This window comes from Typopeltis vanoorti, chromosome 21, assembly GCF_054136105.1.
Source record: "Typopeltis vanoorti isolate ZY-2024b chromosome 21, IOZ_Tvanoo_1.0, whole genome shotgun sequence".
In the NCBI taxonomy this organism is placed as follows: Eukaryota; Metazoa; Arthropoda; class Arachnida; order Uropygi; family Thelyphonidae; genus Typopeltis; species Typopeltis vanoorti.
In genome coordinates, this window is record NC_143569.1 from 28,399,689 (window position 1) to 28,425,613 (window position 25,925).

At 33.9% G+C, this 25,925-nt stretch overlaps 1 protein-coding gene across 1 annotated transcript in view; it reads left to right on the forward strand.

Moving 5' to 3' along the window:
• Positions 1 to 25,925, forward strand: part of LOC150094688 (cell adhesion molecule Dscam1-like) — a 374,142-nt gene that overhangs the window by 100,446 nt on the left and 247,771 nt on the right. The window contains exon 4 of the mRNA XM_090411632.1: positions 312 to 447. Coding sequence (XP_090267758.1) covers positions 312 to 447 — 136 coding nt within the window. The remainder of the gene's footprint in view (positions 1 to 311; positions 448 to 25,925) is intronic.

The window sequence follows — 25,925 nt, forward strand, 5'->3', positions numbered from 1 at the left end:
CATCTCACGGTCGATTGATTCAATTCGAAATTTTTAATATTTACCATTTCATAAGTGTAATTTATTTTAGATTTTAAAAGGTGTATTAGAGAAAATAAATTTTACTTTTTAATTTTTAAAATACAAAAAAAGTTGAATAGAAAATAATAATTACAAATTAAGAATAAAATTTAAAATATATATTATATTTAATTATTTTTCAATTAAACTAAGGTTTCTTGATACTTGCAATTTAAGCGGAAGTTGATATAAATTAACGAAAATTAACTAGAAATAAAATAATTACAGGCTACAGTGGGAATAAATATCAGGCTTTTAGTTCCGGAAGTCTTCATATATCTTATGTTGAAAGATCAGATGGTGACAGACGCTATCGTTGTCAAGTGGAGAATACTTTGACTGGAGAAAAAGTGGTCAGTTCTGGATGGGGAAGACTGAAAGTATCAGGTAAGAATTGCTTTATTTAAATAGGATGACTGGCAATGAATAGTAATGATTGTACTAGTGGGTATTCACCTGTACCTACCTTTTGATGTAGTTTGATAATATTTTTTTTAGTCATTGCATACCTCGTACCTGTCAAAGGCAGATGTGTAATTGTTCAGGTAAGACGTTTGACAAGGAGTAGCAGCAGGAACAATGTCAGCTGGCTTTGATATCTGACATCTAGACATGGCTATACGTACCACAGGTCACTTTTATTAGTCCTTTCTTTTGTTGAAAAAGAAAAAGTCTTTTTTTTTTATTTCTAATTTCACATGTTGCAATCAAGAAGTGGAAACTATATTTGATTTGAAACTAGAAAGTTTCTGGAACAGGTGGAAAGGAGATTATTAAATTCGTTAACACGTGTTTGGACGTGGTGTTGTACAAGCATTAACCGATATATTACGGGATTTAGCAGAGTTGATGTAATTTTAACGTTACAACTAAAAACATGTTCAGTTTCAATTTGACAGTAGCCGCTCTCTATCAGATGTGTTTGAAACCTTGTTACAAGACGAGTGCTCGCAGCTCATTACACGTAGTATGGCGTGTCCATTGTTAAGTTGGAAATTAACGTCTGATGCAGTTATTTTTGATTGAAATGCCTGCCACATTAATTCGAATGCATCAGCTGTTCAATGACGTTGCCAAACATATTAAACACAACTAGACGTACTTTTGTCGTGTTAGAAACCTACGACAATAGTAGTTACCAGCAGATTTAATTGCTTTTATGAGCGATTTACTATAAACAGGAGAATTTAGATTATTTATTGTTGAGAAATAAAAATAATATCGAAAATATTTTAAATGTTTATTTTATGAACAGAAGTTACGTTAATGAATCATTTTTAAACAAACAACTTAAGTAAACTATAACAATTCTGACATTAAACTAACAGATTTCACTTATGAGCTTTGTTTATTTCTTCAAGCCATTTCGAAGAATGGTCATCTCACTGGAAATGATGTTTCTGGAGTTATTTACTAAAGCTATCAGCTGATGATCCGCTAAAGGATACATTACAAATAGCATAAGAACGTCGTTCGCTTCAAGTATTCAAATATGTCGTAATAATTCAATGAAATGCTATTAGCAGTACAAATTTTCATAATGTTAACAAATACTTAAGGCAGCGTTTCCCAAATGGTGGGTCACGAAAGCTAAATGCATTGGCAGTCAAAAGAATGGCATTGCTTTTAAATGCAACTATGCAAGAACGTATACAATTTATAAACTTTATAAAATCTCGAAATCCATTGAATTCAAGAATATTCTCTACGTTGTGCAAAGAAATGGGGAGTGAACATCTTCTTTTACAGCGAAGTGCGATGGCTGTCAAGAGGGAATGTTTTAAGAAGACTTATTGAAATGAAGTTTTAATGTTCTTAGACCAACATCCCCCAAAGGCTAGGGATGTAATATTTGAATTCAAAGACAGTTTTCATGATGTCAATCGGTTAATCAAAGTTGCCTACCTTTGTGACATTTTTGATTTTTTGAATAATTTAAATCTGACATTACAAGGTAGTAATGTAACTGTATTTAAAGTGCAAGAGAAGGTGGAAGCTGCAACAACAAAAAAAAAACTCAATTTGTGGTCCCGTCGTGTGGAAGCAGGGAATTACAAATTTTTTACAAAGCTAACAAGGTTACAAAAATAGTATGAGTTCCATGGCGGATGAGATTTCAGCTGCTATCAAGGAACATATGCCAGGACTGCAGGAAAGTCTGAAGAAATATTTTCCCCAATCAACAGCAACAAAGCATGGATAAGGAATCCTTTTACAGTGAATGCAGAATCTGAGACAGAATTGCCGGATTCAGATATTGGATCTATAATTGAACTGTCGTGTGATACGGGCACTCAAAGACATCTTCAACAATACCACTGATGTATTTTTGGCTGTCTTGCCGTCAGGAATATCCAATTTTAGCAGAAAAAGCGATAACATTTCGAATGCCTTTTGTCACAACCAATAAGTGTGAAATAGGCTTTTCAATACTGTTTTTTCTAAAAAATAAATATAGAAACCGATTGGAAGTCGAACTTTGATTTAAGAATAAAGTTATCTTTTCCTCCAAACCTGAAGTCTCTAGTTAACAAACAACAGCACCGCACTTCTCATTAATAAATTACTTGGCTTTAGTTTAATTTCTTTATATTTTTGTAAGAGTAAATGCTTCTTTATAATAATAATAATAAATGAAAATTCTATGAACATTCAAATCTGTTTTATTTTACCTATTGACCATAAAAATTTTAGTGGGTCACCAAGATAAGTATTAAAATAAGCGGGCCATGAAAAAAACAAAGTTTGGGAAACCTTGGCTTAAGGCGTTCAAACGTTATTCTTTGTGATTAATACTAATATAATTTTTTAAAGAACAGGTATTTGGGATATCTAATTAATTTGAAAAAGAAATAAACCACTGAGTTATAACTTCATTCAGGATTCTCACGTTAAATGAATTTCTTTAAATGCCGGGTAGCATCCAGGATTGATGATGAACTGATTGAGAACATCTTAGAGATAGAATTCAGAAAATATTGTTTTGTACTAGTGAAACAGATATTTGATTCTTTGTATAAATTCTATTTAATAATGATAATTTTTAATAATTTTTTTTTTCAATTGCTAATCGAGAGTAATTGGTTATCTCATCTCAAGAAAAAAATAGCTGTGTTCTGCGTTTCCTTTTAAAATCTTGTATTTATCAATCAACAAAGTAGATGATTATTTTTTCATCTTTTTAAATCTTTCCAAAATATTACCAAAAATGATTATTAATATCAACTTTGCTGGTTACGACTATATTTAATAGTTATAATTTTTATTATTAGCTTAATCTAATTGAAACGTCCCTTCTATAGCCTTTAAGGCTTATGTAAATGTAAATTTTATTTCATGTATTCCTAATTTGAACCATTCACCCCACCCCCAATTTGTTTGCAAATAAAATGCTGCGAATTAAACAAAAATTGAAATAATTTAGCAAATTTTATGCTCATTCTTAAATGCTCCATTTCATAGAGATCTTTCCAACCCAGTAGTGTTGACATATTCGTATGGAAATACAAACAAAAGGAATTTAACACGTACTTCTACACTTAAAATAGAAGAAATGAGCAAAATACATTTCTAGTTTGTATGTATGCTTGCTTGGTGAAAATCATAACGGAATTGTTATTGCGTTATTACAAATTGCGCAATATTTTTACATTAATTTTAAAGAAAATGAAACGAACGCAATAGTATTTCAAAAATGCATTCCGTTTATTCCGACAACGAAATTAAAAGAACGTCCAAATTTCTGTTTCACGACTTTCCATTGAAATTAATAAAAGAATTTTTAAAATGATGATAGGATGCCTTTTTGATGAAGTCAGAATTCTTTATTAAAACTTCCCGAGATAAACTCACATAATTCACTTCTTTAAGCACGATGCATTATTTAAAATCAATTCTGTAACATAAGAAAACTGAAGTGAAAGAAATTAATTAATGTAACAAACCGCCCGATGTTGGAAAACCTTGAAAAACTGGAGTGAAATCAAACACAAACCAGACAGTGGATGGTGCATCTCATCGAAAACACAATAAAATGCAACAGAATAAAAGAAGTTGTTTGACTCATGACCGCTCAATAATCCAAATATTCATAATTAGCTCTTGTACGTATTCACAATTTTTAACACACATCGTACCAAAAATAAGTTTCGAGATTATCTGCGTCAAACTTCTCTCATGATGATGCGAAACCACAAATTAATCCCTTCTCTTCTTCATATCTATCAGTGGTCATTAAAACTACTGCTCCAGGGATTGTAGACGACAGCTTCTATTTTAAAACTCATTTGTCATAGAATTTTCAACAGCTTCCATTGTTGAACACGTAAGAATGCCATTAATACACCATCTCGATGTGACACGTGGTTGCGAGCCACACGCGCTCTCTCAATTATTACGTAGCTTTGTTCATTTCGAAGTAAGTTGCAATCAGGCTTTTAAACAAGGGGAAAAGTGCTGGTAATAAATGGTCATTGCCGCTTTCACGCGTTACCAGAAGAACGAATTATTACCCTCATAACTTTGTGGTTCGAGCAAACTTTCATAACGCTTGCAACGGTATATTTTTCAGTTAAATTTTTATTACTACGCTACCCGGCTGTGTAGAGAAAACGCATTCATTGATCGAACTTTAAAAATATTTTCAAAGGCCAGTGATGTTTAACGGCAGATATTTGAAATTCAATGTTTAACATTATCAAAAATAGACTAATTGGAAAAATAATTTAAAAAAAAAAAAGAATCTCTAGAAAGTCTGGAAAATATGAATCGACTATTCAATGCAGTCATAACATTCCTAATAATTGACTTTTTTTATTCAATAGCATTAAAAAATAAAAATGGTAAAATTTAAAACTTTTTATAAAATTAATAAGTTTTCGAAAAAATAAATTAAAAATATAATATTTAGTAGTTTTTTTTTCATTTTATACGAAATATTTAATCCAAATACATGATTAATTTATTTTGTGCTACTCAGAACATTTCTTATCTATATTATCTTATTCTTCAGAACCTGTAACGTTTTTGTAATGGAATTCATCATCATCATCATCATGACGAAATTTATTAACAGTGCTTAATGTAGAGGAGATATATGGAAAACAAACTTCCATCGGAAGCGTGTCTCATTCACAGCCTTTATCTCATTCGGTTTAAAACTGGTGTTTGTACTTTACTGAGTTATTGTTCTCATGGCCAATGACAAGTGTGGCTATTTTATTATTTCCACTTTGAATAAATAAAGGGGAGATATTTCTTAAAGGTAAACAACTATCATCCGCAAGTTTTCTAGTCTTCCTTCACATCACTGTGATAGCAAATGGCATTGATGTATGCGTACTCCTTTAACTATCATTTTAAATACCGTGCACACGTGCTGCAACATAGACGAGGTATCTAGATAGGGTCCACGTATCTCACAATACATGCGAAGTATAGTTCACTTGCTGTCTTTATCTGGAAAGTGAAGGATTATTTTCTGGACTTTAGTGTCACCTCGCCAAAATGTGAAACCCCAGGATGTTGTACAAATGCAAGAGTATGCCCTTGATACAATAACAAATACACCACGGCCAATGATATAGCAACGCAGCTAAATAAAACGAACTCTAAGAAATCACTTTAAAAGCACAATCCTTGTTGAGAGAGAGAGAGCAGGCGCTAAAGTCACATATACATGGACCGGCTCGGAGCCATATCCATGCATCGGCCTGTTCTCGCTATTCATCATAGTATGACAACGGCATATGAATGACATTATTTCACCGGAAGGGAATAGTGGCATATGTCACTGTCCAAGGAGACGTGATAATGTAACTCGTATGCACCTACATATTACGGAAACTGACAGTGTAACTGCCGTCACGGTTGACTAATCTAACTAAAACGCTACTAGTTCGAATCCCATTGAACGTTTGAATGTTTGGGATAGTTATTTAGGTAGTGGATGGCTTTCTTTGACAGGTGTGAAACCGCCACCCTCATTATTGGAGACCTAAAGTGACCTAGAAAAAGTTCCGTATTGGCCTCTACAGGAGGGCTTCTGGATTACGTAAAAATAAAATACTAAAAATAAAAAATAAATCCTTAGCCTGTCCACGGTATTACTACAGTATTGATTCATAACATTGCATAAGTCACAAAAAAAAAAAAAAACCCTGAAAGGTGACGCCTTATAAATAGACGTGTCCTTAATTGCATTTCTCTAACAATGTACGGAATTTTACTTTTTTCAGACCTTGGCAGTAATAACAACATTAGCTTATTATATAATAATAAGTTAATGTTGTTATTTCTTGTTCTTTCTTTCTTTCTTCTAGACAACACCTCTAGAAACCTTGTGGTTCAGTCAACTAACGCTAGTTTAATATCCTTAAAGAGGAAAGCTGTCTTCCATTTAGACTACGCTCATAACTATAGTTTTTATATGTTTGTAACGCCATTTGGCGTGTATGTGGCACTTTGGGTTATTATTTTGCAATTGCCAGAAATCAGTGCAACGATTATATGTGTGTGCCAGTCCGGACCTAATGATGATCGTTGTCCATCATTGCGGCTTAACTACTCATGCTATCCAAGCCAACTATATCGTACGATCAGAAAATGATATTTTTTGTGTTCGATCTGCGGTATTTTAGAGAGGGAAAAAAATGGAAAGAAAATTACTTACATCTGTAGATCTCATGTTTCTAACGATAATTGTGTGTAGGAGTAATGGGGGCGGAGTTTTTTTTTGTTTGTTGATAATGTTCGTTTTGGTAACAATAAACCCATTAGGAGCACCACTAGTATATTGATAGTTGAAAGACGACACACTTTTTTTTTCTATCAAATTTAGAGGCTTAGCGTATTCAGTAGCAGCCGTGACTTTCTACATTTCTCTGATGGAGTGCACTGTATTGAATCAGAGGAGACCTGTAAAGTGTAAAAACTATTTTACTTTTATTCAGCAATTTGGATAAAAGAAAGTTATCTAAATGCAAAACAGTAGCCGTCCACAATTAACTGATGGTAGGCATTTTCAACTGTTTATGATAATTATGGTTAAAATAGTTCTCGTATATAAACAGCTGCTATGCGTTATTTTGAGTTGAACGAAGAGGCAACCAACATCACAAGACAATGTACTGGTATATCATTTACGTGTCTATCAATGGGAATTTAGTTTCCTTTCCTGATGAGGTCGAGTTTTTCTTTAGTTTTCTGAAGAAAACCTCCGCCTCATTATAACATCTACTAAGGTCCCCCTTTTAAAAGACCCTTATAAATATGACATTAAATTGAAACCAGCATTTGAATACCAGAATACAACTGACATGCTTTGACCAATTTTTTGACCACTGGAAAGAAAGAAAAAAACATATCGGGATATAAGTAAACTAAATATCAGCGACGTGGAGTTCCCGTATAATGTTAGTCTCTTTATCTTGAAGCATATTATATTTTACGTGGGGAAAACTCACTTTAAATGTTATATGCTTCAAGTTAAAGAAATTATTGACAGTATTCAATAAGGTTGAAGTCACTGACATTAAATGTTTTATGCCTTGAGTATGTGTTGCGATATTGTAAGCATAAATAGGCATAGTTTGTGTTTAAATGCCGAACACATAGCAGATATTTAAGTAGAATTATGGACTTGCTCAATTTCTAAAATTAACCAATAAAAAGGTATTTTATAATTTTTTAGATCGCTACCTTTTTTTGTATAAATAGCGAACGAATCTCTTAACTAGATCTTCAAAATCTTCACTAAGTTGCTAAAATAAATTTTTTTTTCGTACAAATATGGATACGCAAGTAAAGCGATCCCGTTAGATTAATATTTAATTCTGCTAACCGGATATTATAAACATTTTTATTTTAAAATCACAAAAGTCAAATAAAAATGCCTGCAAAATCCAGAAATCATCTTTGACACTTATGTAACTATTATCTCGTATTTTATTATTTGATACTTATGTAACTATTATCTCGTCTTTACTATTCTCAACTGCATGCTGATGCAATCTCTCACTTCTCTTAAAAATAAGAGACAGACTCAAGACACACAAAAGTGCATCAAAGAATACGAACAATAAAAGTTATTCCATTAATCCGAAGTCTGATATTTAGTAAATAAAGTGCAGAATCTCCCTAAGCGACTTTCCATTCCTCTTGGGGGAACTTCAACAATGCACGAGCTGTTACACGATGCCCGAGCTTTATTTGTTGTTCATCATAATTTGCTAATGGACTTTGAGAAATGTGTACCGTATTTGCGTCCTTTATTATAAATTCTTCTTGGATTAACGGCGATACACATAGCTGCACTTGCCCATTTACGGTATTAAAAGACGTGACCCTAAAAATAGCGACTCTAATTTGTGAATTAGTAATTTATATTCTGTGAGACCTTGGTAATGAAGTTCCCTCGATGTCCGTTATTTCCATTAAAGTCGCATAATCATTATTGATTCCACAAACATGAATTACAGGCCATTCATAGTTTCTAATAAATGAGCTCCTATCTTTGAGAAGGGCCGTGCCGGCAGGATATGCTTTGTTCTTCCTTAGAGTAGCCAATTTTCCCACACACAATATACAAGTAGAACCGAGTGGTATTACTTTAATTACAGATTTACGTTTTATTCAGGGGCGGGAGTTGTTTATGATTACATCAAGACTGTTGTTAGTAATATAACGCTATCCAGAGAAGGAAAATATAACCTTCTAACAGAGTGGAATAATTTCGAAACACTGTGCCAAGCACCGTTTTCGTAAATCCTGAGTTTTACGAATTAACCTATTTTACAATTCTAACCATTTAGCTATATAAATGATGGCTATATCCGTGTAGATGAAGTGCATCATGTAACAAGCCGAAATCTCCAAATTAATTTAAATGTAATACTAATAAAAACACACAAAAAAATACAGTTCAAATTTCTAAATATATCATTCAGATGTCCATCGTCACATTCATGAAGTGCTTCCCTCCCTGTAATAGTCTGAAATCATAACAATAAAAACAAAAGCGACATCAAACATCAAACAACATTATAAAAATGAAATTACATATACCAAACATACCTTATTTCTACATAAAGTATGAACTACTAAAAATAAAGAGGTGTATTTTAAATAAACTCAAAAATTAAACAGATATATTAATTTTTCTTAATTGTATTACAAAATTTATAAGAAAAATAATTTTACATTCATTTTTTAATGAAATATCAAAATAATAAAATGAAAAGGTAAATAAAATCCTCAAATTGAAATAATTTACAAGATCCAAAGGCAAATTCTCTCTCTGGGTGATGTCTGTTTATGTAATTGGTCTCCATAATGATTAAGAATTATGCAATTTATTCAAAACATTTAATACATTTCGAAATAAGTACTCGCATAGTGACTTCATTCAGTATCACCTGAACTAATTGAACCTTGAGTTGTTCTTAAATGCGTCTCACATAATAAGTATAACACTTCGGCTTTAATCTACGAATTTTATCAACATTCAGAAAATCGGAATTAATTGGTACAATAATTGTTGATTCATTTATTTATTTATTTATTTTTAATATGGTCATTTGTTCATATAAAATTTGACAAAAAATTCCAAATTTTGATCACGCACTAACTTTCCGCGAACAAAATTAAATTAAATACACTTTATTATTTAAGATCGACACTCAAATATGTTATCCTTTTTGACTTGTGATACGATGACTGGTGGATCTGAATTCGTGACAAAGTTGGCGTGGGTACACAGACCTCCTGATAACACTGACACCATTTAAGGATAGCTATGATGCGATTGCCACGGTGTCTGTTCACCGCATGTGTTTTCCAGTGTCTTTATCTGTTTCGCACGACCATGCTACTTCCTTGTAAGACTAGGGTACTCAAGTTCGATTGAAAGTTCTTAGAAATATTTCTACCATCCTAGACGGGGACAAAAGATGTTTATCCTACTATAAAGAACGTATCACTTTCTCAATTGCACACTACGAAGAAGGGATTACAAGCAAAATAAGATGACTGGGAGATATCAGAAGTACTTCGATAGAAGATTGGAATTGGAAAGTCTTTATTTATTTTTTTGTTTGTTTGTTGCTCTTTTGAATCAAATAGCAAAACATTTAGCTTTTTTCACTCTACTGTTAGTAATCAATAATTTATCCTTATATTAAATTAGCATACTATTTATGTAAATTAATCAAATAGAAACCTTTTAAAACTACACCAGGATCTAAGAGCCCGCTAGAGGGCGGTAATATCAGTAATGAACTTTTTTCTCTCCAACGTTCTCATTAAGCTGATTATCTAATATTTATTTTAATATCAGGAATTATTTTTTTTTCCTTTTAATAAAAAACGAACAAACCAACCTTCAGAAAGCGCACTTCCCCCAATTCTTTCTTTAACTATTCGATAAGCTAAGCACACGTAACTACAAAAATTGAAGATTATAATTCCGGTAAAGAAAGCGCCGTTGCGTTTGTTAAACACGAGAACTTTTTTTTTTTTTAAATAATTTTTCTCCTTATGATAATGAAAAATGCGGCTCTGCTTGTCTCTTCCGGATTAACACTTCATCTTGGGCTTCGTTGTCGCTAATATAATACCGCTTCGTTGAAATATAATTTCATAAACAGCTCCCATGTGAAAACATTCTTTTTTAAGACTTATCTTGGGATTATAAATGCCCCTTTTTTTTCCCTAGTGCATCTTTCTTGGATCGTTTACCCTAACAACAACAAAAAAAAAAAATTGAAACGCTACAAGGCTAATCTGTGATTCGGGCTCTTGTTCCTTCACTCTCTCTCTCTCTCTCTCTCTCTCCGGTAATTTCTTCTCTAGCTTCATTAATTATGCCTGTATTTCATAGCATTCCTCATTTTTCTACTGCAAATAACCGTTTTTATGCAAAGAGGCGCACACACATCAGCCCCCCGTAAGAGTATACGGAAGGATCCCTGTTAATTACATATTTCGCCACGGGCCCTCATTCACACATCAATCTTCCTAACAGCCCACAGTCCAGAAAGTGTCGAACTTCTCATCGTAATTGTAATGAATGATGAAGAAATCGACAACTTTCTCCATTAACTAGTGAACCGGTACCGGAGGCGATGTTCGAGGTAGGAGGAGAAAGTAAAAATTGGTGCGAAAAAAATTTCGGTTGAACGTCTTTCTAGCGTTCCCTAGGATATGAAAAAAAAGTCTTCAGAGAACTATTGAGAAGGTTACAGGTGGAAATGCATCTTGGGCGGTTCCTTTGAGATTGTTTCTTTCTTTAAAATTTTTTTATGCTTTCTTCCGAGCTTTAATTTTCTCTCTATGCATTTTTTTCGCTACATTTTTCTAAAGATTAATTTATCCAGAACAGGTAAACCACACTTCTTTAAGCTACGTTCTATTTATTGTTCTTCCTTACATTTTTCTCTGTTTTTTTGATACTCTGTTCAGTTGCAAGACAATCCGTTTCATCTTCCAGGAATCCACAAAGAATTCAGGAACGCCCCCTATCGGGATTAATGAAATGCTGGTTTTGATAATGAATAATGACACCGTTGTTAAATCTCTTATTTCTACACATCAACACCACCGTCAACAACAACAACAAGTTGGGTCAACAACACATAAATCTTTTAGTTATCTCAAACTTTTACTTTGATAGAGTTGTTTATTAATGGTTCAAGAAATTTTTCTTAGAATCGTGAAACGATTTTAGTGAACTACGAGTATGCACTATAGTTAATATGAATACCTAAAGAGTGTGAATGTTTTTTTGCGCAAAGTGCTTATATCCTGGACTACGTGTGTCTATCGAAATACATGAAAGTTAAGAAATATATCTAGGAAATATTAACAACGCAAAATTACGTTTAAATAATAGTTACAAGTGGCTATCCAAATACATTTATTCGTGAATGTTTTGCCGTCTTCGCTTTTAAATCACTGACGAAAAGGAAGCCAGCCGAAAAAACAAGTCATTGTTGTAACACACTTATCAAGTATTTGTAAGTTTAAAACGGGAGTTAAGAGGTTGTGAATTCGGTTTAATTGAATAACCAGGAATAAATCGAATGCCAATCCAGCTTACCATATAAAGAATGATGTACAGTAAACAAAATGAAGAATTATTCTAAATTAAAATAGGATACACGAAAGTTTGGTTGGAAGCGAAAAAGGATGTTAAATTAACGGTTCCCTTTTCTAGCATTTACGGAGAGTGCACGCTCAAATGACATTGAGAAACTTGCAGAAAGTTATTGTGAACGCTCCCTTGGCAGAATGGAAAAAAAAAAATAATGATCTTTCTATTATTTAACACTCACGCCTTAACTAGCGTAAATTGTCATTCAAAATACATCTCGTGTCTGCTTGGCAACGGCAGGGTTAGTGAACACAGTGTTGGTGGGAGGGGGGGGGGCGGAAGAGAAAGAGAGAGGTGATTGTTTATCGCGTGACCTGCTACAGTTCCAGTTACGTGCAATGAACGCCAGGAAACGCCAATGGTTTGTGATGCAGCTCACACGTATTCAGTCTTCCCTCTCGAGATTAGGTATTATGGAAGATAATTACAAAGGTATACTTCGACAGGCGGTTTGCGTTTACAATAGCTCCTGGGAAGAACAAGGTGTTGGTTGTGTTTTGGAATGTGTGTGCGCTCCGTCTGGTATTGCGTTTGTTAGAAATAACAACAGAGAGAGAGAGAGAGAGAGAGATTCTATCGAGGTTGTAATTTAATCCTGCCGTTTACCCCCAAACAGTTTACCGTATTTAATGAGATGGTCCGGAGAATAAAGGAGTGACGTTTTAATAATTTCCATTTAAATAGAAGGTGCTCCTTTGATTAGTGTCTTGCTTATTCTATGCGATGACACCATAATGAGGATGGCATTAATTCAAGTACGATTGTGGTTTGGTCCTCTCTCTCATTTTGCTAAATATGTAAACTTGTGGTATGATGCATTGTCTTGATTCGAGTATAATGTATCGAGAAAATATGCAGCATACATTGGAATAATAAATGAATTATAGGAACTAATGATTGTTACTATGAGCTGACAGGTTCACTACTAAATGACTTAACCAACCCTTACTTGCTAAATAGAGGAAATGTATCCTCAAGTAGTTTAAACTTAAGACGTTCATCTCTTGTAACGTACATATTCCCTTGATACACAGGATTTTAAGGATATAATTTAAAGTTAAGATCTTGGTAAGTGAACGGGTGTTTGAATGCCCATCACTTAGCTAAGTTCTTCGATTTGTACAGCCATAGATCACAGCGCCACCTAAGTGCTCAATAATTGGGATTTTAAGAATAATTTATAAATAGGCAGGAACTTTACACCGTTAAGACAGAGCCATGGGAAACATTAAAGTATAATTAGTTCGTCTAAGATCTAAAATATAAAATAAGAAATGGCTGGTGAAAAAAGTTTTTTTTTTTTTTTCAGATACTATAGGCAAAGTTTTTGTAAGACTTCCTACTGTTCAAGATGAGTTCGGTGACATTTTGGATTGTTTAAAGTCGCAGTGGGCAAAGTTCAAAGAAAATGCGAATGTGTAGTTTTTCGATTGGCCATGGCGCAGACTGCGTGATGGAGATTTCTATCCTCAATATGATGGTGTCTTTCTTTCCGATAATACCCCCATCATGCATCGTGTGGGGAGTTTAATCGATAGGCTTCAAAATCACGGTATCCGATAGCATCAAACGGACCATCCAACGCAATCACCATCACTCAGCTCTGATAATGTCTGTTTCAGATGGCTCAGAAAGTCTACACCCAAAAGTGACAGACAGTGCCTAAGAGAATTTGAACTTTATTTTAAGAATGGCAGCACTTTGGGAAGCACTTTTTGGTTTTTTGAAGAATAAAATGCACATATAATACGTATAATCTTAGATGATGTACATCTTTACTTATTATTAATCAAAGTTTGATCGAAATTATGAATTAATTTTTCTTTTCAATAAATAATTCATTTAATGTTTAGGAGATTAAACGCTTTAATATCTAACTCGAGCCCTTCAAGTAACAGTTTTATGCAATTTCAATTGTCTTTTCCTAAGTTGTAACAATTAAGTTCTCCCGCACAATTCAGTTCGCAACCAACTAAGTAATTAAAGTCTTACTTTTATAAAAACTTATTAATGAGACATGTAGCTTCTCTGTGGGGATTAATTTGCTAGTGCGTTTCCAAATAGATTCTTAAGTTATTCTCTAAATTGGGTTTTAAGTGAAACTGCATTGAAAAAATTTAACCTAATGCACCATTGTTTTATATTTTTCTATAATGGTATATTTAGGAATCTACACAACAATGTAGATAATGAAATGTATATGATTAAACTATTACGTAACAATGCGCCCATTTCACATTGTATTACGCAATAACTGGCGCATGCGCTTATAAAGTTTGATAAAAGAAATACCGATAAAACAATTTTTGCGCATTATTTTAGAATGCAGATCATGATTTTCGTAATGTTATGAATTAACGAAACAGTGTAACCTAATGTTTAAATGAAAGGTGTAGCGTTTTCCTTCGTTATTTCTAGCAAGTTTTCCGAAGATATTAATATCATCATTCGGAGTCATCCACATACGTTGCAAGGTGAAGATTATGAGCCTTCAGATGTCCAACGGAGCAAGCACAGCTTGAGATATTACGAAAAGAGCAGTAGACTTCCCTTAAGGTACAAACGTAACGATTTCAACAGCTGCACACTCATTCCTAGTTGCAATTAACTTCGGTTAAGATGTACACAAATAGTTGCCAGATGCTCATAATGGCAACAAGCATCTATCGCGAAGGAAAGAGGAGATGAAATTTCCTGTTCTAGCATTGAACTAGGATGAGAAATAATTGCAGGTTAGAACATGTTAAGCTTACGTTGAGTTTCGTATCACTTTTTAATTATCTAACTATTTTAATAATCAATAGTTTAGACGCTATGTGATTGATTAATGTCTGAAATGAAGTATTTTTAACTTATGGAATGTCGAAAACATTTATTCACTTGGATCACCGTAATTATGTAAAGTAACCTCCAAAATATTACCAAAAGAAAGTCATCCATACATCAATATCAACCTGATGAAGCCTAAATTGTCTCCTAAAGCATGTTTCCTCATACACGTTTTTTTCCCTACATTTCCCTAAAGAAATGCTTCTCTCGCTTCACCAACTCGAAGTCATTATGATCTCTTTGTCTGCTCTATCAGCAGGCAATTCTTCATCTTAGACTCATGCATGATTAATGCTGATACAATAAAAATTTCACACGTTCGTCAAGCATAACTTAATTAAGTTAATTATGTAAAAACCACTAGTTGTTGCAGACAGCGAACCTCGTATGTACCGAAGAGTTCCGTCGTTAAGAAAATAGACAAGCGGATATCAACGAAAACAGTCTCTCTTTAGTGCGGTTGTCATGACGACACAAAGTTATTAACTTTCTTTTATCCTTATATTTCTTCATTGTCGTTTTCTGAATTACTTCGTCAGTTCATTTTAAGATAGGTTTATATTCAGTAATTAGTCAGATTATTTTTTTCTATTGAAATCTTTCTTTTTAATTTGCATTTCGCTAAGTTCAAGCATCTGTCGTTTTTTGTTTCTTTCTTGTCATTTTTCTTCTCCTCTTTTAATATATTTCTCTTTTTTGACTGTTTGTTTTCCACTTTTAATTTGCTTTCTTATTTTCTAACCTTTTTATTCCTTCTCCAGTTCTTATATTATAATTTTCTGCTACTTTCTTCTTTTTCTGATGTTCTACCTCTTCTTTCTTTTATTTTTCTATAACATCTTCTGCTGATATTTTTCTATCACTTCTGGTGATATTTTTCTAACACTAATTCTTCTAGTGACATTTTTCTATCATTTCTTCTTCTAGTGATATTTTTTCTAACACTGATTCTTCTAGCGATATTTTTTCTAACACTGATTCTTCTAGCGACATTTTCCTAACACCGATTATTCTAGCGATATTTTTCTAACACTAATCCTTCTAGTGACATTTTCCTATCAATTCTTCTTCTAGCGACATTTTCCTAACACCGATTCTTCTAGCGATATTTTTCTAACACTAATTCTTCTAGTGACATTTTTTCTATCATCATTGATTCTTCTAGTGTCAATATTCTATCATTTCTTCTTCTAGTGATATTTTTTCTAACACTGATTCTTCTAGCGACATTTTTCTATCATCATTGATTCTTCTAGTGTCATTTTTCTATCATTTCTTCTTCTAGTGTCATTTTTCTATCATTTCTTCTTCTAGTGATATTTTTTCTAACACTGATTCTTCTAGCGACATTTTCCTAACACCGATTCTTCTAGCGACATTTTCCTAACACCGATTCTTCTAGCAATATTTTTCTATCATCATTGATTCTTCTAGTGTCATTTTTCTATCACTTCTTCTAGCGACATTTTCCTAACACTGATTTCTCTGACGACAGTTTTCTATCACTTCTTCCTCTTCTAGTGATATTTTTTGTAACTGCTACTGCTAATAATAATTTTATTCTCATTTTCTTTCTTTATACTCGTCTATTTCCTCCTCTCCTGTGATCATTCTCTTTTTTTAATTTTGATATATTTTTCTTACTCTTCAAACTTCTATAATATTTTTCGGTATTTTATTCTCCAATTATTTTCTTTCTCTTCCTTTCGGTCTAACGTAGAAAATTTTTTTTATACGCACCATTAAGAAATGTTACCAATAAATCTGCGTGCATCTCCATCCTCCCTCCAACATTAACAGAGATTGTTCGTAGTATTTTCAGGAACACGAACCGACTATTTTTACCTTTTAGAACGATCTCCTACAAATCGGCTCCAACAACACGAACCCAGTGTAATTAATTACACTTTACTTAAACTAATGCTAATTTCCTTTCCCTTTTATAATACGGACGTTCATTGCCAAACGCGCACGGTCAAAGCCTTTGGGGGATGAAGAAGACATTTGTAGAGCGAGCGTGGGATATTTTTGCGCCTTTCCGCTTACAACAGCCCCTTTGTCTTTATGTTAGCAACTTAATGAGATGGATGAATCCATATCACTCCCTTGGTATATCCGCTAGACGAGGAGTAATTTATGGAGGACGATTATAGGCGGGAACACCATATCAGTTAACTGTGATAGACTTTAGTTGTCTTTAATATTTAAAGGAAGATAGATTTATCTCACTGTGAAAAGGGAAAAAAGCATTCTTCCTAACACGCAGTCATCAAGGCTCAGTTACTGTCTCTCTCTAATTAACAAACAGATCGCTCTTTCTATCGCAGTTAACGGATTTCAATATATTTTGTTTCCGGGCAGCTTCAACACTAACTATTAATGCTCTATTCTCTTTACCACGAATTTCATTAAGAATTTTGAGGAAAAATAGTGTTCTCAATTTCCAGTAGAAATTCATAGTGCAATAATATAAAAGGTCAATTTCGAATATAACAGGATGCGTATCTTTGTGCGCTTTAGAAACATTGGTTTCCATGGATACATCTATTGCATATGTTCTTGGTAACTGATAAAAGTTTCCATTCTTGACAATTTATTGTACAAATGTAGATTCATGTTCGTCACGATGTTTGCTTTTCTGTTTTTATTTTTTGTAATACTAAATGGAATGGACAGTCTTAATGTTATTTTCCCTCTACCTTATCTCATTAGAAGCATGCCAAAAACATGATCATCGTATATCTTCAACACGAAAGTTAAGACAGGTTAAAATATTTTAAAACGCTACTTAATTCTGCATAATGAAAGAAATACCTCTGATGTACTAAATCATATGTACATCATCTTGTTATAAATGTTCATCTGTCTTTAAATCTAAATGTCAAAACCCCACATTGGATATTTTGGGTTTTACGCAAATTCGTCTTTTAATCTGCAACTTGTCACTGGGAAAGATCCGTTCAACATAAGTTTCGACTCTTGTTTTATCTCATTATAAAAGGCAAATGTAATAATAAGAATAATTTATTATAGAATATAATATTTTATTTAACAAAACTTCGTAAAATTTCCTAAAGTTTTTAAAATGTCAAGTTTATTTAAAAAATATAACTACACCTTTTTTATTTTAGAATAAAGAGACTAATAAGATTGTTATTGTAATCGGTTTATGAATAGAAGGGTAGGAATCAATCGACCGTGAGATGCGGTCGATTAGGTTCATTAATGCCCTTGGGGGTGATGGATAGCAACGCAAAGCTGTACCAATGAAGTTTAACTGAGGTTCGGCTGTTGCTCTTATCCCCTTGGGCGACGAGTTTTTGAGTTCGCTCTCTTAGGGTTTTTGCCTTAAGGGAGCACTTTGAGTCTCCGGGGAAGTTGTTCTCCGGCACGGCCCGCTGAGGGGCTTTGTCGGTGAATTATTTTCCTCGGAATTTGAGCGGTTCTGCTCGGTAATCGAGTTTCACTGAGTAGAACCAACGCTGAGATTTGGACGGTCTTTCGCCCACGAATGAGTGGCCTAGAGATCGTCCGATATTTTTGAGATATCACCTTTACTTACATAGTCGGCGATTGATTTTATATGAGATGCCCATATATAGGGTAACGGATGGCAATGCTGAACCAATGAAGTTTAACTGAGGTTCGGCTGTTGCTGTTATCCTGGGTTAATGAGTTCGCTCTCTTAGGTTTTGACCTAAGGGAGCACTTTGAGTTACCGGGGAAAGTGTTCTCCGGCACGGCCCGCTGAGGGGTACGTGCCGGTGAATTATGAATTATTTTCTTCGGAATGAGCGGTTCTGCTCGGTACTCGAGGTTCACTGAGTAGAACCAACGCTGAGATTTGGACGGTCTTTCGCCCACGAATGAGTGGCCTAGAGATCGTCCGATATTTTTGAGATATCACCTTTACTTACACATTACGGTGATTGATTCATTCAATCCAATACCCTTGGAGGGTAATGGATGGCAATGCTGTAGCCAATGAAGTTCTAACTGAGGCTCGGCTATTGCTGTTACCCTCCTGTCATGATCAGAGCTTTAATAGCTCAATAACACCTTATCCCTACACTGTCCTCTACAGATAACGGGGAAGATGAAAAGCATTCTTGCTTCGCCCCTTTAAGCCAGTCCTTATAAGGACTATAAGGAATAAGGTTTATGAATAAATATCGATTGATGCGATATGTACACGCAAAGACGCCCTTCTAACCAATTTTGATTAATGATAACGATGAACTGAATTTATATTTCAATTCCACTAAATATAGCAAATTAATTTTTCTTAAGAGCCATCATGAATAAATACAGTACTTTGCAATAACGAAAAAAAAAATCGTTGCAAATTTCCTTGAAGTATACACTATCGCTAAAGTATTACTTTCAATTAAGATAACCTTACTTGTGTATAATCTAACATTTAGTAAAATATGAAATTATTTTTATGAAAAATAATAACCTTATGAGTAGTTATTTTCATACAGAATCCTCACAAGTTTACAGACATCGGAATGATGAAAGAAATTTCAAATTATGTCTTCATAATGATATTCTACGTGGAAATCCACAAAAAACCTACCGAGACTTTAAAGGAAAAAAAAACAAGAAAGTAATTGGATGAGGCCCATCCATTTATCCTAGTATTCAAAGATATTTATTCTTCGATGAAACTGTCTAAATAAAAGTTCCTATTAGCTTCAACGGACCAGAAAGAAAATGTAAAGTTCCAGACGAAACCGTCACAATATTTGTGATTAAAAGGGACAATTTGAGCTGGAAAATTATGCTAGCGTTAGAAGAGAATTATTTCCTTAATTAGATTTTCGATCGGTAAGATTAAAACAGCCACGCATGCTGTTATAACTGTACGAAACTGATTACACCGCCTTGGAGGAAACGAGTTGTTTGTAACGCAGCATGAGACTAGTCTTACCTGCCATGCCTGTCTAGAGTAGACACAGTTGTGTCTGTAATGCTTTTTTTTTCTTCGCATGTCGAGTAAATTAAGAGATTTACATTTTATTTGCTACGTATGTTGTTTTAAAAACAAAAACGTGAGAATTTCTTTATGCATATTTAATATCTTAATTATCTAGCGAATATATAGTTTAAATTTCCTGATATCATACTTCGTTTTTAAGTGCACACATTTCAAATCCTTATTTTGTATCAATCTTGCATGTACCGAGTTTTAGTATAGTCGGCTCACATGGTATCCCCCCCCCCCTCCGTCGAAGATTATCGTCGAATGCGGTTATGTGCTGCTTCAGAAGCATACTCATAGGATAATAGGTTACAACAGATGGACTGTATCTAAATAGCGCAAACATAAACCATGACTTTTCCACCTTCCATGCGAGTAACAGTGGCATTCTATCGCGAGGTAAAGTTTGTTTGCCATAATTATGAAGCATGTTGTGGGTAGGTCAACTTGAGACTACTGAGGGAAACCTGCAGTTCACAGCAGATCATGTGCACTCTGCTATGCCGAACCAGTTCCTATAATTGGCTTCTAGAATAATAATGCATCATGTCACCTACGTTATAAAGAACTAAGTAGCAGAACACATAAGACGTTAACCCAGCAATGACCTGATATTGGAATGATAATATCAGATCAGTGTTAGGTGTTTAATAACCAGAAATGTGAGTTAATATAGTTCCTACTGAATACCTATGGGATGTTCCAATAGGTGCTGTAGAACTGCGGGATGTTGTCATCCCGCAGTTCTACACCTATTGAAATGACAACAGAAAGATACTGTTGTCATTTCAAGCCAAGAAAGGAGCTAAGTTCGAATAGTATTGAATAAATTATATTTTTTACTTTTGAGATGGTTGTATTGCACCACAAATTTATTCCAGGTACCCAATACATGAATCAATGCCTATGAAAATATTCTTCAGTAACACTGGAAGGGGTCTCATCATTTATTAGGCGTTTCCAGCAAACTACGTTTTTTTCTATGAAAATTCACTCTGCCACGATGCTCCAATTTATCCAGAAATTTTTAGTTTAGCGTTTCTTTAGTCCTTCTTAGCGTTCTTAACTATGATGTCTCGTGGTCTCAAAGTTGAAGCCTCTTACATTTCATGATTGTGGAATTATGACACACAATATGGCGTGAATATGACAAGACAGTCCGCGCGGTTAGCCTAGTGGCTATGCGCCTCGCAACCATATGTCTGGGGAAGGAGTGTCCTGGGTTCGATTCCCATCGACGACGTGAGGAGTTTTTAACCCCAGTTTATCTGGGATTTTTCATTCCCCAAATAGGTAAATCGGCCCCGTGAACACACAGGGTGCAGTCATAGGATATAGCACGGCAAGGAGAGACCACCTTGCTCATGGTCACTTTCCTAGAAGGCGACGTATATAGCTGCCACTAAACAGCTGAAGGCTATAACTACATAGATAATGACAAGACAACCGCGAGCTATTATCAGGGCATGCGTATACTAGAGATGTGCACTGATGAGTGGAAGGATGGATCATGTGTTTTGACGATATACAAGGAGGGGGGGGGGGTGTGCTTAAAAGTTTTTATAAACACCTAGAACATGGTTCTAACTTAATTCCTTCATGGTGATTATTATAACTTTTCAGCACACTCTATATTTGTGTGTGTATCCTCGTTAATAAGGATTGTTTTTGCTGTGTATTGTTTTTTTATTTTTACTTCAATCCACGGAGGTCTTGTGGATTTAGGAAATGCTTGTGTGCTGGCCACCGTTATGTTCCACTATTGTTATCTTCAAATCATGTTCAGATCAGTTATTGCATGGTATGGAACATATCGTGTTGGAATACTTAAGCGTAAATGGTATAAAACCATCGTAACGTAAAACATATACACAGTTATTCAAGACATCAATGTATGACCTAGCGGTTTAAATTCCATGCATTATGACAAGTAGACTTAATCGATACAATGAAAAGCAGCAATCCCACCCCAAAAGTGTTGTTCCACGTACCAAACTTACGTGGAACAACAATATTCATACATCAGACATGGCATCGTCTTCCATATGTAAACAAATCCATCAAGTGGGAAGAGTAAACTTATCGTTCTACTGAACTAATTTCAAATTCTCACGGCCTGGTTTCTTTTGCTTTGTTCCATGCCAATAGATGATGCATACTTATTATCCAATGTTAATTAGCTGTCTTGAAGTTATGAGGAGACACGCTCATGGGTTTGCATTAAATCGAAATGACTTAATCATCCTTTAAAAGGAGATCGAGTCCCTGTTAGTATCTTAGGGGCTCACCTAATTCGTACCTTGATTACAAAATCAAACAGATATGAAGCGATTTGGGAGTGCTTAATTACAGAAAAATGCATAGATTCAATACCCAAAGGCATATCTATTATTCTTTCTGCAATATTGTTTACATGTACTTATCATGTGGTATACGTAATATCTTTTGAAAGAACTGTTGATTTTTTTATAGAATTTAGTTTTTCAAATATCGTACTGGCATCAATTTTAGTATAGCTAAAGGATGCCGTATCTTTTTACAGGAGTGCGTGTGTGTGCGCGCGCATTAGTTCTCATGTTGTTTTATAAGAGAAGCAATTCAGTTTATAGTCGATTTCTCAGCCTTAGAAAAGCGAACATTCCCATCAGTACAAAACGTTTGGAGCTTGTTGATTTTTATGGAAAGTGGATAATAACCAGTGAGAAGCAAAAGTTGACAGAAATATTATTAGTAAGTTTAATAAGATCAAAATCAGTTTTTTTTTAAAAAAATGGAAAAGCCTAGCGAACAATTTCTTTCAGCAGATGGTGTCTATACAAGAGGTAATCAAATTTAGTGACGCTAATATATAGTGATGTTTCAAATGAAGTAACGTAATTGGAATATCATGAAATTGAGCAACACTTCCCAATAATCTGTTTCGTATTGCTTACTATCAGTGTACGTGCAATTTTCAGGTTGAAAAAATTCTGAGGCTTTTTTTTTATTAAGTATAAGAAGCAACATTATTGTATCATATTGCGAAGGAGCTTGATATTTTATTTAATTCAGAAATGTATTATAAATAGGAAAAAAACTAACAAAACTAACTCATTTAGCTAGTTTAATTTATAATGGTGAAGATATTTAAAGTTTAAATGATATTGTTTCATATAGAAATTCAAGAAAACTATTTTAGAAATTTGTGCCAATTTAAATGAATAAAGAGCACCGTACAGAAGCCTAGAATAGTATGAACTGAAGAATAACAGTTTGGTAATTTTTTCAATTATTGGGTTCCAGCTTTAAAATTAATACTTTTACCGCAAAATTAAATGCGTGTTATTTTTACATTAACTTCAACTGTCCTCCCAAAATTCTAACTAGAACATGCAGAAGTGAAAGGAAAGTAAAGAGATGCGGGTGATTTGAATAAATTCAATCCAATTAATGGAAATTTTCTTGAATTAAGGGGAATTGTCCATAAGAAAACTGTCAATGAAATCAACCTGGCAAGAGACAGAAAAATTAATAAATTCATTCAAACCAATTTAATATAACTTGAAAAAGCTGACATTGGTTTATTATTAATATAGTACGTTTTACCCAACCATAATATTCTTTAGTTGTGTGTTTTCGTCTTAATTTAAATACTTACTTCATTCTCTTCAGATACTTTCTTTAGAGCTGGTGGCGGGTTATAAGAAAGCAATAAACTATCTGAAATACAATACTATCTGTTAGGCATGCAGTTCTTTTATATAATTGTATAGGGGAAATCCTGCCAGTAAAATGTTCAACTAATATAAACAAATTAGACAATGGTAACATTATTGCTGTATTAGAATTCAACTAAAACGCTGTCATATACACAATCGTTTGGTATCCATAATCTTGCGCCAAATACTCACTTTACAAACTCTCTCTTCCTCTATCCTTAGGAATAAAGTCTCAGTAGTCATCTTGATCCAACAACTTTCATTGGAAATGATTGTTCTCCAAAATATTATCTTAGACATTAATATCCAGCAATATCATTCGCGAGTTCGGTCCTCTACTTAATCGTCAGCTGGTTTTGGGTTAGTTATCGCCAGAGAAATGAGCACTTCTTACTTATACAAATCGCCCTGTTTAAAACAAATGCATTGACGCTAACTAGAATTGTGACTGAAGCAAGTAAAGCTATTATGTCTATGAATTGCGAGTTTTCTGACCGTCTGGCCTGTTGTGTGTGCGTGGAGATGCAATAATGCTGACGTCAATGTGAAATGTCTGATAAATATATTTTTTGTTTAGTTAGCGTAATATTTTTTGCAGCGGTGGGCATGTTTACCGTAGTTAAAAGTAATTAACATGGGGGGGGGAGGAATAGCTATTTGTTCAAAAATGTACACACACAAACCATGGAAAGCTTACATTAATGTTTAAGTGAATCTGAAATGTCTAGAACATAATTTAAAGAAAACGTCAGAAGAAAAATCACATCTTTATAACAAAAATATCTTTGAGATAAGCGGGGTAAAATAAAGGAAATTATCTATCCTAAGGCATTGACACTAATATTTAATACTAGCCGAGTCTATCTATATTTAAATAGTCCAGGATTAGATGGCCGGTGGATAGACTCACTTTTCAGACTACAAACTGTGGATTCAGATACCGCTATGGCAAGGATGATTCTAAGTCTTTTTTGGTGGTTTATGATTTTAATTGTTAGGTGCGATATCATCAACTTTCTTACTTAGTAGAGACTGGAATCTTCTAGAAAAGGCATCATGCATCGTCTCTAGAGTAGAATGTACGGATTATGTAATCTTTAGAGCCTCCACGCACTAAATACGCTTTAGTTTTATATTTTTAAAGTATTCAGCTTCCAAATATGAGAGTAAATAAGGATTGGGGATAATATGAGTAAGAATGCTTATCCGAAAGATTAGCCGACCAAATTGTAATTTTTGGCTGGATGATTGTTTTAATCAATTTCAACACAATCTTAGCATTAAAATTCACACAGTGAATCTGCAAATGGAAAAAACTTTTGTGTGATGTGGACGTTCGATTCCATTTATAGATTCACTATATGATGAATAAGTTGAAATATTCTTGCTCTAAAAACGAACTCTTCCTTACCAAAATAATAAAAAAAAAATACTGAACATTGGTAGCTTTACGAAAAATCGTTTCTAATTCGAACCACAGGTGTTTCTTTTATGTCAATTCAGATAGTAAAACTTCCGTGTTGTATTGTGTATGAAGACGTTCCCATGGTAACTCGCTCCATTCTATAGCTTCCGAAGATCACCAATTCGCATGGAGGTCTCCAGCTTTGCCATTTTTACGAGTAAAATAAAATCTTGGCTCCCTTCCAAACATGTAGAGGAAGAAAATATCACGAATATTTTATTGTTTTGTTGAATCTCGAAGACTGGACGTAGTTTTCGAGAACTCCAAGTCATATTTCTTATCTCTGTAAGATCTGATTGCATCCAAAACAATTCCCAGAACTTAAGACCAATCCGTTATGATTGAAAAGACGCCTACTCCCAATGTCTACTTGCATTGTTTCAACCATCAACCTTAAAAATGCAAACATTTAGACATAACGGGATTTTATTGAACTCTAGTTATTGAATATTTCTTATGAATTAAATAATCCAAAAATATTTTGTCTGAAATGTGGCCTGAAAACATTATTCATAGCGGTAACATGTTTTATTTCTTTGCATAGAACAGTAACCTCCGTAGCTGTTAGTCATTGTCGTGGTTTATTTCAACGTCTTTGTAACTTAGAATCCATATTTAATATTCGGATTTTAATGTTTTAGTCAACCACATATTACCGAGATAAAAATCAAATCGAATTAAGGAGAAACAGATAGAAATTTGTTCATAATATATTTCGTGATGAAATGAACAAGGATAGAC